Source organism: Lissotriton vulgaris, chromosome 2_1 (genome assembly GCF_964263255.1).
Source record: "Lissotriton vulgaris chromosome 2_1, aLisVul1.2, whole genome shotgun sequence".
NCBI lineage: Eukaryota > Metazoa > Chordata > Amphibia > Caudata > Salamandridae > Lissotriton > Lissotriton vulgaris.
The window spans coordinates 1,931,658,480-1,931,671,193 of NC_141687.1; the positions used below are offsets into that span (position 1 = coordinate 1,931,658,480).

The following is a 12,714-nucleotide window of genomic DNA, read 5'->3' on the forward strand; positions in this document are numbered from 1 at the left end:
AGAGCACATGTGTCTTGAGGGCTGGTTAAAATTCAGTCAATGGATTATGTATGATGGTCCTTGATCATGTAGGACTCTGCATGTGTGCTTGAGGATCTTGAAATAGCATCTCTTCTGGATGGGAAGTGTAGGAAGGGGGAGGCTCTAGTTGGCGCAGTGTAACACTAGCGACAAGCAGGGACTCTCTCTTCCTCGTCAGGGCTGAGGGTTACCTTCCAGACAACCTCTGCTTACCCTCTAGGTAGTGTGGCTTAAGCAGTCGTAGGCTAATCTTTGGGGCACATAGGGTTAAACACTTGCAACAGTACACCTTTACAACCAACCCACCACACAACGAGACCAGACTGTATTCTTGTAAAAATATATATCTTTATATAGATTTTAAGCAGGCTTATGAATACAGTCAATAACTTTATGAAGGCGGTTGCAGGTTACTTAATTCGGGTTACCACAGTTCTTATGGAAGTTCTCTTGAGGCCCGTAGGCCGAGGTTACTCAATGTTCTTGTGGAGCCGGCGGCTTCCAAGGGATCTGTCCCACGTCGCGTTGCCTTCCCGGGGTCGCTGATCGTTGCGGCTCTTCGGCCGAGCAGGTCACTGGTCGTCCGGGGCAGCGGTGTTCTGTGGCGGCAGGGTCCTTTCCTCGTCGTCCGCTCCGACCCTGGAGGCGGCGGCTGTGCGGTGGTGACAAGTGGCAGTACGGTCCCCAAGTGCAGGACGTACCCAGCCAAATGTCGGTGCAGCTGTGGGCTCACAGCTGGGCTGTCGGGCAGGCTCACCGACCTTGCGGATTCTCGTAGGGCAGTTGTCCGTCTTTGCAGGTGAGTGATGGCTCGCTATGCCGTCACTTCGATAGCTCGGACCGGACGGGTCCTCCTTTGCTTTGCTCTCGGGCTCCCGGTGCAGTTGCGGTCACGGTGTTCGGGCCAGCGGCGGCTGGTCCTCACTTTGCTTCCGCTGTTGCTTTGGGCCCCGGTCACGGTGGTCGGGAGGATGTTGATGCCTTAGAGGAGATTCCTCCGTCAGTGCTGCGGCGATGGTCAGCACCCGCAGTCGCTTTCCAAGGGGGTAGCGTCCACTGGTCCTGGGACGCTGGTCAGGGGGCAAGTTCAGTTGCAAGCCCTTGGAGATCTCTTTGCAGAGTTTGGCACAAGTAGCACAACAGTCTTTTCGTAGTCTTATTGTCTTCCTCTCCTTCAGCAGCAAGGCACCAGACACAGGCAAGAGTCAGCACCCTTCCTTGTCTCTCACGGTCCTTCTCGTAGGGCAGAGTCTTTCTGTGGCCCAAACCGGATCTAAATTTCAAGGAGCAGGGCTCCGTCTTTTATAGGCCAATTCTTTTGTTCTCGCAGGCCAGGGGGGCCTTTGCATAGCCACTCTCAGTTCTGGAGTACCCCCGCGGGTGTACTCCGGCTTCTGCTTTCAGTGTGAGGGGCAGGCGCATCAGACGCCCCACAGGAGGTGGAGCCAGCATTGTCCGGACAGGAGTGGCCAGAGTACCTTGTTGATGGGGGCTTCGCCCTTCCTGGGCCAGGTGCCGGCAGAGTCATCCGCCGCTCCCCAGGAGGGTGGAGCCAGCATTGTGGAGGTCGAGCACAGTGACAGCTCGAGTCAAGAGGCACTCCTACCTCCCACTAAGGTGTAATCTGCGCATTCACCACCCGTCATCCTTCCAGCCCTGTCACTCACACACCCCAGACAGTCAGATACACACCAGCAGAGGCGGCTGAAATGGTTAAGCAAGCAAATGCTAACTTTCTAAAAGTAGCATTTGCAAACCCCGGATACTGAAATAAACTTGACTACAAGAAATATCTCATTATCCCGAGTTCAGGCATACTAAACATGACTTACTACCATGCTCCTTGAGCCTGCGGGGATTATAGGGTGTAATAATCCTCGCAGCTCAGTCTGGCCTAATGGAGCAGGTAGCCTTCAGTAGTGAAATACGGTCTTCGTTGTAAGTCACTACTAGGACATGCCACGCACATCAGGGCTTGTCCTACCTTGCACCTACAACGCACCCTGCCCGCAGGCCTACCATAGGGGTGACTAATATGTAGTCAAGGGAAGGGTCGGTGCTGGCAAGTGGGCCCAGCTAACGTGACAGTACGAGACCGCACGCGGGTTCTGCGGTCGCAGTTCCCAGACACATCTTTACGGCTGCTTCGGTGGGTGGCGCAACCAGCGCTGCAGGCCCACCAGCAGTATTGGCATCTACAAGCCCCGGCACTCTCTCGTGCGCTTTACTAGGGACTAACAGTAAATCCAATGCACCAATCATGGATACCAATCGTATGTACAATTTACAGTAGGGAGCACTTGCACTGCCGCACGGATCAGCCGTGGCGCAGTGCCCTGAGTATCGGAAAACCAGCAAAACATCGGAGGCACATCAGCAAAAAGTGGAAGGGAGACTCACGCCAAGGTGCCAGGTCTAACATGTGTCCCCTCCAGCTGAAATGTGGGGGGAACTACCCTTCCCCAGGGAGTTCCACATCACTAAGGCGGAAAAAATCTGGACAGACCGTCAGCGTTGGCGTGATCGGTGCCAGGGCGGTGTTCCACCGTAAAGTCCATACTCTGTAGAGAAATGGACCACCTCAACAGTTTCGGGTTCTCACCCCTCATTTGCATCAACCATCTGAGGGGCCTGTGGTCCGTCTGAACTCGGAAGTGAGACCCAAACAAGTAGGGTCTTAGCTTCTTCAGCGCCCAGACCACAGCAAATGCTTCACGCTCTATTGCACTCCACCTACTTTCCCGTGGAAGTAACCTCCGACTTATGAAGGCTACGGGTTGGTCAAAGCCCTCCTCAGTCATCTGTGAAAGAACAGCCCCTACACCATGCTCTGAAGCGTCTGTTTGCACAATGAACTCCTTGGAGAAATCTGGGGCCAGGAGCACGGGCGCCGTGCACATGGCAGTCTTCAGGGTGTCGAAAGCCTTCTGACAGGTGTCAGTCCAAATCACATTCCTGGGCTGCTTTTTCGAAGTCAGCTCTGTCAAGGGGGTCACAATCGTGCCATAGCCCTTGACAAACCTCCTGTAATACCCAGTGAGCCCCAGGAAGGCTCTCACTACAGTCTGGGTCTTGGGGGGTTCCCAAGCCAGGATGGTTTCGATTTTGGGCTGCAAGGGGGCTACCTTGCCACTCCCAACTTGGTGTCCCAAGTACACCACTGAACCCTGCCCAATCTGGCACTTGCTTGCCTTGATTGTGAGGCCTGCTCTGCGCAGGGCCATCAACACTTCCCAGAGGTGTCGCAGGTGTTCGGGCCAGGTGCCGCTGAACACCGCGATGTCATCCAGGTAGGCGGCACTGAACTCGTCCAGTCCCGCCAACACCTGGTTGACCAATCTCTGGAAGGTGGCAGGGGCATTCTTCATTCCAAATGGCATAACCCGGAACTGGAAATGCCCATCTGGTGTAGAGAATGCCGACCTCTCCTTTGCCCCATCGGTCAAGGCGATCTGCCAGTACCCAGACGTCAAATCAAACGTGCTGAGAAACCGGGCAGCCCCTAGCCGATCAATGAGCTCGTCAGCTCTGGGGATGGGGTGCGCGTCAGTCTTCGTGACTGAATTGAGTCCTCTGAAGTCCACACAGAACCGTAGTTCGGGTGTGGCTCCCGGCGCAGCAGCCTTCGGCACCAAGACCACGGGGCTGGACCAAGGACTGCTGGAAGACTCAACCACCCCGAGGGCAAGCATCTTGGAGACCTCCTCCTTGATGCAGGCCCGAACCCTGTCAGTTACCCGGTAAGCCTTGTGCTTCACCGGTAAGCTATCTCCAGTGTCCACATCATGGACGCACCAATCTGTGACACTCGGAACCAGGGAGAACAGGTCTGGAAACTGTCCCAGCAACTGGCGGCAGTCCTCCTGTTGTTCGGCGGTCAGGGAGGGTGAGAGGTTAACTCCATCCACTGACCCATCCTTCTCACAGGCCACCAAGAGGTCAGGAAGAGGCTCCGACTCCTCCTCCATTCCGTCATCGGTTGCCAACAACATGCCCACTTCGGACCTTCGCAAGTGGGGCTTGAGGCGGTTGACATGTAGGACCCGCAAAGGGTTCCTGGGCGTCTTCATGTCCACCAAGTATGTCACGGGGCTCTTGCGCTCCACAACCTCAAATGGTCCTGTCCACTTATCTTGAAGGGCACAGGGCTCCACTGGGGCCAAGACATACACCTCCTGTCCAGGCTGAAGCTCGACCAGAGTGGCATTCTGATCGTACCACCGCTTCATTTCTTCCTGGCTCGCTTCCAGATTTGTCTCGGCAAGTTGTCTGAAGCGTCTGGTCTGGTTTCTGAAGGCCAGCATGTAGCTATATACATTCTGGGGAGGTTTCCTGGGAGATTGCTCCCAGCCTTCCTTTACCAAACTCAGTGGTCCTCTCACGGGGTGACCGTACAGCAGTTCAAAGGGGCTGAACCCTAGGGACTTCTGTGGTACCTCGCGATATGCAAACAGCAGGCATGGCAAGAGGACGTCCCACTTACGCCTCATCGGACCTTCCAGGCCCATTATCATGCCTTTGAGGGTTCGGTTGAATCTTTCAACCAACCCGTTACCTTGGGGATGGTAGGGTGTGGTGAACTTGTACGTTACGCCACACTCCTGCCAAAGGGACTTCATATATTTCGATATGAAATTGGTCCCCCTGTCGCTCACCACCTCTAGAGGGAATCCTACTCGTGAGAAAATTCCCATCAGTGCACGCCCCACCACGGGAGCCGTCACTGTCCTCAGAGGGATGGCTTCAGGGTACCGGGTGGCATGGTCCACCAAGACCAGGATGAACCTGTTGCCCATGGCTGTCTTGGGGTCCAGAGGCCCAACGATGTCAATACCCACTCGCTGGAATGGCGTACCGACCACAGGGAAGGGTTGGAGGGGAGCCTTGTTCTTCCCTCCCGTCTTCCCACTTGCCTGGCAAGTCGGACAGGTTCTGCAATAAGCGTCTGAGCTTTTATGCATTTGGGGCCAGTAGAAGTGGGTGACAAGCCTGTCATAGGTCTTGTCCATCCCTAAATGTCCTGCTAAAGGCACATCATGAGCCAGACCCAGTAGGAAGGCTCTGAACTTCTGGGGTACCACCAGCACACGGGCTGACTCAGGTTCAGCAGCCTTAGGCTCCGAATACAGGAGGTCGTTCTCCCAGTACACGTAATGTGTTTTGGCCTGAACACCATTGGCCTGGTCTGCAGCCTGCTGCCGCATACCCACGAGAGAAGGGCATTCTTTCTGCTCCCTGCAGAATTCCTCCCTGGAGGGTCCTCCTTCTTGCTGCCAATGGGTCAGCTCAGGCAGGTCCCCCAGTTCGGCGATCTGTTCCCCTGTAGGCTCCAGGGCATCCCCCTCAAGGTCTGCCTCCTCCTGGACCGTAGGAACTTCAGGGGCCGGTTTCCCGCGCCCCCTGCGCCTTCTCCCTAAAGCCGGTTCCTGGGCCTCTCCATCAGGCCCCAGGACCTCTCGATCACCCTTACTGGCTGCCATCGACCGGGTGGTCACGCACGCCCAGTCAGGCAGACCCACCATCCGCAGGTGAGTCGTCTTCTCCACCTTTTCCCAAGGGGAGTGCTCCAAGTCGTTCCCTAGCAAACAGTCAACAGGCATGGTTTTTCTCACACAGACCTGCAGAGTACCAGAGACCCCCCCCCACTCGAAGGGAACTTGAGCCATCGGACACTGACTCTCAGAATTATCAGCGTTGATAACCATACAGTAGGCATGGGGTACAACCTGCTCTTGAGACACCAGGTGCTGCCTCACTGCAGTCACACTGGCTCCTGTGTCTCTAAGAGCCTCAGCTTCCTTACCATTGATGATCACCACCTGCCCATATTTCTTAGTGTTAGAGGGCAGGTAGTTCGTAGGGATCATCTCGCTGTCTCCTAGCGAGACCAGGGTCATGTGAACGGGATCTCCACCCCCCGGGACCATCATCTCTTCTCCCAGGTGAACGCTAGTCACTTGTCGGGGCGGAGCACCAGTGGGTGCGGGTTTTCCAAATAGGTGACACTTGGGGTCACTGGATATGTGCCCAGGCTCGCCACATTTGAAACAATTGAAGGGCCCCTTTGGAACAGGTTTACCGGTCGGGGCCCCATTCTGCTTCGGGGGTGGGGGAGGCTGAGAACCCTGCTGCGGATTCCCTTGGGAACTACTTTGGGGGCCTTTTTGGAACCCTTTCTGTTTTCCCCCTTTGTCCCCCCCACTCTTCTGCTGGGGACCCTGCCCACTCTTGGCGGAATCTCCCACGGGACCCTTGTGGACCCTGGTGCTGAGCCAGCGGTCCGCCTCCTCAGCAAGCTTCCTCGGGTTGGACAGCTTGCTATCGATCAGGTGTTGGCGTAACTCAGGAAAACAGTGATCAGACAAGTGCTCCCATGCAATTAAATCAAAGAGACCTTGAAAATCATTCACTTTGTTACCTTTCACCCAACCATCCAGTGCTCTGCAAAAGTAAGTCACATACTCCACATACGTATTCCCAGGCCGCTTAGTACATCCCCTAAACTTCTGTCTATGCATTTCAGGGGTAAGCCCGTACCTGTTTAATAAAGCTTCTTTCATGTGGGCATAGGATCTCTGATTCTCAACGGGCAAATCTAGCAAGGTATCTCTCCCTTCGCTAAGGAACCTTCCCCACAACCCCGCTCCCCAATCCTTGTCAGGGACCCGGTGGGAGGACATGGCTACCTCGTATGCCCTAAACCACTGTCCTATGTCATCCCCCTTAAAGAACTCCTTAACTACGTCCTTCGGGATGTGCACTCTTGACTCTACCTGCACTGGCGATGTGCTGCCACCAGAGGGAGGCCGATCCAAGTCTCTCTCCTTGAGACTTATCTCCCTCATCTTGATTTCATAATCCATCTGATGCTTTCGCTCTTCCAGCGCCATTCTTTTGGTTTCCAGCTCCAGCTGGATTTTCAATTCTGCCAACTTTCTTTCGTGATTCCGGGTTTCCTTCCTGTCCGCCAGCTCCTCTGGCGACAGGCCTTTTCCAAAGCTGTGCTCGCTGTCTTGCCTCTCGAGATCGATCAGGTCCCCAAGTGCATTCTGCTCCTCCGTCGCATTCTGCTCGGCGAGGACATCTTGCTCTTCCGGGGTTTTCCGGGACTCAATCCAGGCTTTCAGGGCCTTGGAGAGCTGGGTCTTGTTTTTGCAGCCAGCGTGCGGGACCTTGAGTTTCTTGCAAAAGAACTTCAGTTCGTCCCTGGAATATTTATCCACTTTGGTGGGGTCCCACTCCACCTCCAACACCTCGGAGGTCGTGGACTCCGCTCCATCCAGGCTCTTTGTGCCCGGCATGGTTTCTGCACTCGGAATCTTCTTTCAAAAAGCAAAGTCTGTGGTTTAGTAACTGTACCGTACCTTGTGTAGTGGTCAGAAGCTCAGGTATAACTATCGCAAGTGTAAATTCGAAATCCCACCGCTGCCACCAATGTAGGAAGGGGGAGGCTCTAGTTGGCGCAGTGTAACACTAGCGACAAGCAGGGACTCTCTCTTCCTCGTCAGGGCTGAGGGTTACCTTCCAGACAACCTCTGCTTACCCTCTAGGTAGTGTGGCTTAAGCAGTCGTAGGCTAATCTTTGGGGCACATAGGGTTAAACACTTGCAACAGTACACCTTTACAACCAACCCACCACACAACGAGACCAGACTGTATTCTTGTAAAAATATATATCTTTATATAGATTTTAAGCAGGCTTATGAATACAGTCAATAACTTTATGAAGGCGGTTGCAGGTTACTTAATTCGGGTTACCACAGTTCTTATGGAAGTTCTCTTGAGGCCCGTAGGCCGAGGTTACTCAATGTTCTTGTGGAGCCGGCGGCTTCCAAGGGATCTGTCCCACGTCGCGTTGCCTTCCCGGGGTCGCTGATCGTTGCGGCTCTTCGGCCGAGCAGGTCACTGGTCGTCCGGGGCAGCGGTGTTCTGTGGCGGCAGGGTCCTTTCCTCGTCGTCCGCTACGACCCTGGAGGCGGCGGCTGTGCGGTGGTGACAAGTGGCAGTACGGTCCCCAAGTGCAGGACGTACCCAGCCAAATGTCGGTGCTGGGCTCACAGCTGGGCTGTCGGGCAGGCTCACCGACCTTGCGGATTCTCGTAGGGCAGTTGTCCGTCTTTGCAGGTGAGTGATGGCTCGCTATGCCGTCACTTCGATAGCTCGGACCGGACGGGTCCTCCTTTGCTTTGCTCTCGGGCTCCCGGTGCAGTTGCGGTCACGGTGTTCGGGCCAGCGGCGGCTGGTCCTCACTTTGCTTCCGCTGTTGCTTTGGGCCCCGGTCACGGTGGTCGGGAGGATGTTGATGCCTTAGAGGAGATTCCTCCGTCAGTGCTGCGGCGATGGTCAGCACCCGCAGTCGCTTTCCAAGGGGGTAGCGTCCACTGGTCCTGGGACGCTGGTCAGGGGGCAAGTTCAGTTGCAAGCCCTTGGAGATCTCTTTGCAGAGTTTGGCACAAGTAGCACAACAGTCTTTTCGTAGTCTTATTGTCTTCCTCTCCTTCAGCAGCAAGGCACCAGACACAGGCAAGAGTCAGCACCCTTCCTTGTCTCTCACGGTCCTTCTCGTAGGGCAGAGTCTTTCTGTGGCCCAAACCGGATCTAAATTTCAAGGAGCAGGGCTCCGTCTTTTATAGGCCAATTCTTTTGTTCTCGCAGGCCAGGGGGGCCTTTGCATAGCCACTCTCAGTTCTGGAGTACCCCCGCGGGTGTACTCCGGCTTCTGCTTTCAGTGTGAGGGGCAGGCGCATCAGACGCCCCACAGGAGGTGGAGCCAGCATTGTCCGGACAGGAGTGGCCAGAGTACCTTGTTGATGGGGGCTTCGCCCTTCCTGGGCCAGGTGCCGGCAGAGTCATCCGCCGCTCCCCAGGAGGGTGGAGCCAGCATTGTGGAGGTCGAGCACAGTGACAGCTCGAGTCAAGAGGCACTCCTACCTCCCACTAAGGTGTAATCTGCGCATTCACCACCCGTAATCCTTCCAGCCCTGTCACTCACACACCCCAGACAGTCAGATACACACCAGCAGAGGCGGCTGAAATGGTTAAGCAAGCAAATGCTAACTTTCTAAAAGTAGCATTTGCAAACCCCGGATACTGAAATAAACTTGACTACAAGAAATATCTCATTATCCCGAGTTCAGGCATACTAAACATGACTTACTACCATGCTCCTTGAGCCTGCGGGGATTATAGGGTGTAATAATCCTCGCAGCTCAGTCTGGCCTAATGGAGCAGGTAGCCTTCAGTAGTGAAATACGGTCTTCGTTGTAAGTCACTACTAGGACATGCGACGCACATCAGGGCTTGTCCTACCTTGCACCTACAACGCACCCTGCCCGCAGGCCTACCATAGGGGTGACTAATATGTAGTCAAGGGAAGGGTCGGTGCTGGCAAGTGGGGACACTTGCCCAGCTAACGTGACAGTACGAGACCGCACGCGGGTTCTGCGGTCGCAGTTCCCAGACACATCTTTACGGCTTCTTCGGTGGGTGGCGCAACCAGCGCTGCAGGCCCACCAGCAGTATTGGCATCTACAAGCCCCGGCACTCTCTCGTGTGCTTTACTAGGGACTAACAGTAAATCCAATTCACCAATCATGGATACCAATCGTATGTACAATTTACAGTAGGGAGCACTTGCACTGCGGCACGGATCAGCCGTGGCGCAGTGCCCTGAGTATCGGAAAACCAGCAAAACATCGGAGGCACATCAGCAAAAAGTGGAAGGGAGACTCACGCCAAGGTGCCAGGTCTAACAGGAAGCCAGTGGGGTTTCTGAGTTGAGGGGTGATGCATTGACATTTGAGAAGGTGCAGGATGAGTCTGGCTGTGGAATTCTGTATGGTCTGAAGTTTTTTGAGGAGCTGGGTGGAGATTCCGGTGTAGAGAGTGTTGAAGTGGTTGAGGTGGCTGGTGATGAGGGCCAGAGTGACAGTTTTATGGTGTTGATGGGGATCCATTTGAAGAGTCTCAGGAGCATTGCGAACTGTGTGGAAGAAGGAGGGAATGACTGCATTGACTTGTCATTTCACAGTGAGCTGGTTGCTGCGGATGATGCTGAGGTGGCATACATCGTCTGTTGGTGTGAGAGTAGGTCTGAGTGCTGCCGGCTACTAGCTGGGGGCCCATATGGAGGTATTGTTCCTGAAGATCAGAATTCTGTTTTGTTAGAGTTGAGTTCGAGGCAGATGTCTCTTATTCATTTTGCAACGTTGGTGATGGTGTTGCAGAAGTTGGTTTTGGCATTGAAGGGGTCCTCGGTGAGTAAAAGGATTAGTTGAGTGTCTTCAGCGTAGAAGATTATATTGAGCCCATGAAATCTGATGATGTCTGTGAGAGGGTAATGTAGATGTTGATCAGGGTGGAGCTGATGGATGATCCTTGGGATATGCCACAAAGGATGTTCTTGGGTGTGGAGGTGAATGGAGGCAATAGGATGCTCTGTGTGCATCCTGAGAGGGAGGAAGCAATCCACTTGAGGGCCTTGTGCTGTATGCTAACGTTCTGGAGTCTGTCGATGGGTGTGTGGTAGGAGAACATGTTGAACGCCGCAATGAGGTCAAGGAGGATCAAGGCCACAGTTCTGTAGTGAGTCAGTAGATAGCACAGAGACTCTCTGCAGAGGAAACCTCTGCTCCCTCTTATGAGTATACATATTCTTTTGAAGCTGCTGGTTCTGCATATGTTGACCCGTTCCGTATACTAAAATGTATTGTCCTGCAACAGATCTTCAAAGGCTTTTCAAGTACTCTGAATTGAAATTATTTCCAACATGCAGTTGTTGGCATATAAGCCATTGAATGGGGCCTGAGCTCAGTATTGAATAAAGCACACCTGGTTGATCTGCAAAGCAACCTTTTGATATTAGGTATGTTTGGCAATATGGGTCATAGATGTGAAAAGATTGGATCTTTCTTCCATAGACAGTCATAGGTGTATGCACCTATTGACTTACTTGCTCTATAATATGTTTTTTAAAGGGATACCTCTAGATTAAGATTCAATGAAAGCAAAATAGAAATTCATCTAGTTCAACAAATGCCTCTGTATAATCTTGCACAGAACTACTTATAGTACAGCGTTTTAAAAATAATATGTAGAAGAGAGCTCAATGGTTTCAGCACCAAAGAACTAAACAGAAAAGGAAGTCAAAAGATAAAAAGATGTTTAATCAAACTAAGACACTAATGCTGTTTTAATTTCTTTCTCTGGGAAATGACACAAATGCCATCAGAATTCCTTACCACATTGCACAATGTCCATCTCCTGTAATGGAATGGTGTGACCTTCTAGGGTCATGCATGTAAGATCTTGGTTGTCCAAATGAGCTTCACCCTTTTCCTGTCCAATCTGTATCCAACGAATATCACAGCTGCAGTTAAAGTAGTTCTTTTCTATTACCCTGTATAAAGAGGTAGACATAAACAAATGAAGCATGATGGCTTTGTAAAAATGAATAGGCTTTAAATAATACAAAGCAGTCCGCTATTAATGTCATAGCATTAAAGCACCAGTGCTGCTGGAATATCAATAGAACATACAAAATTCATGATCATTTTGAATGAGAATACAACTGTGTGTGTGTGAATACTCCAGAAAAGGGAGGTGAACAATGGGGGTTGGCTGCCTATTGGGTGTTCGCCACTTGCCAGGATTTGAATGTATGGTATGCCCAGAGGCCAAAGGCTATGCGCTGCCAGGGTTTGAGAAAAGGGCCTCGCAGGACCAGCCAGGCCAAAGCATGATGACGAATCCCTAGCTCTGCTAGTTGTTGAAGGAGAATATTATGACGAATCTTGTTAAAGGTCGTTGACATATCTAAAAGTATTAGTACAGCATTATTTCCACTAACATCAGATTAAGGGATTCAGGGCCATATGTATCAAGCATTTACAATTTTGCCAAATGGTATGTATTACGGCAAAATAAGGAATCGCAAAATTTGCGATTCCTTATTTCGCGATTGCATTTAAGGAATCGCAAATTTTGCGATTCCTTAAATGGAATGTAAGAAGCACCAAAAAAGTGTAATTTGGCCTTAAGGAATCACAAATTACAACCAACATGAAGTTGGTGGTAATTTGCGATTTGTTTCACAAATGCACATTTTGGCATTTGTAAAGGTGCCATGTGGTGCACATACATGCCCTTATGGCATATATGTGTGCCATATACGCACACATGTAAATTTCAGGGGTGCATCAGGGTGTCCTTAGGACACCCTTGCACCCTTGAATTTATTCTCAATTTGCGATTCTTAAATTGCGAATCGCAAATTGAGAATAACTTCCCATTCATTCCTATGGGCCTCCTGGCCCATAGAAAGGAAGGGGAAAGTATTCCTTAATTGCGATTCTCAATGTGAGGTTTGCAATTAAGGAATATTAAGAAATCGCTAAAAAATTTCGATTTTTTACATACATCCCTATTTGCAATTCTCAAATAGCGATTTCTAAAAAATCGCTATTTGAGAATCGCAAATCAGGATGTTGATACATATGGCCCTCAGTTATTTAATGGAGCGCAAACTCAGTGTAGTGTCTAGGTTTGAAACAAGGTTGAAAACAGTGAAGAAGGTTATGTGAAACTAGAAAATTTACCAGGAGGGCATTAACCAGTTTTTTTAATATGTTTACCAGTGCTGGAAGTAAAGAAATGGTCTGTTAGTTACACAGGACCTTTTGGTCATCATTGGAT

At 51.8% G+C, this 12,714-nt stretch overlaps 1 protein-coding gene across 5 annotated transcripts in view; it reads right to left on the bottom strand.

Annotated features, from left to right (window-relative positions):
* NTRK3 (neurotrophic receptor tyrosine kinase 3) overlaps positions 1-12,714 on the bottom strand; it is a 1,577,634-nt gene that overhangs the window by 826,231 nt on the left and 738,689 nt on the right. For all 5 annotated transcript variants that reach the window (XM_086958117.1, XM_086958116.1, XM_086958115.1 and 2 more), the window contains exon 5: positions 11,262-11,419. In XM_086958117.1, coding sequence (XP_086814243.1) covers positions 11,262-11,419 — 158 coding nt within the window. The remainder of the gene's footprint in view (positions 1-11,261; positions 11,420-12,714) is intronic.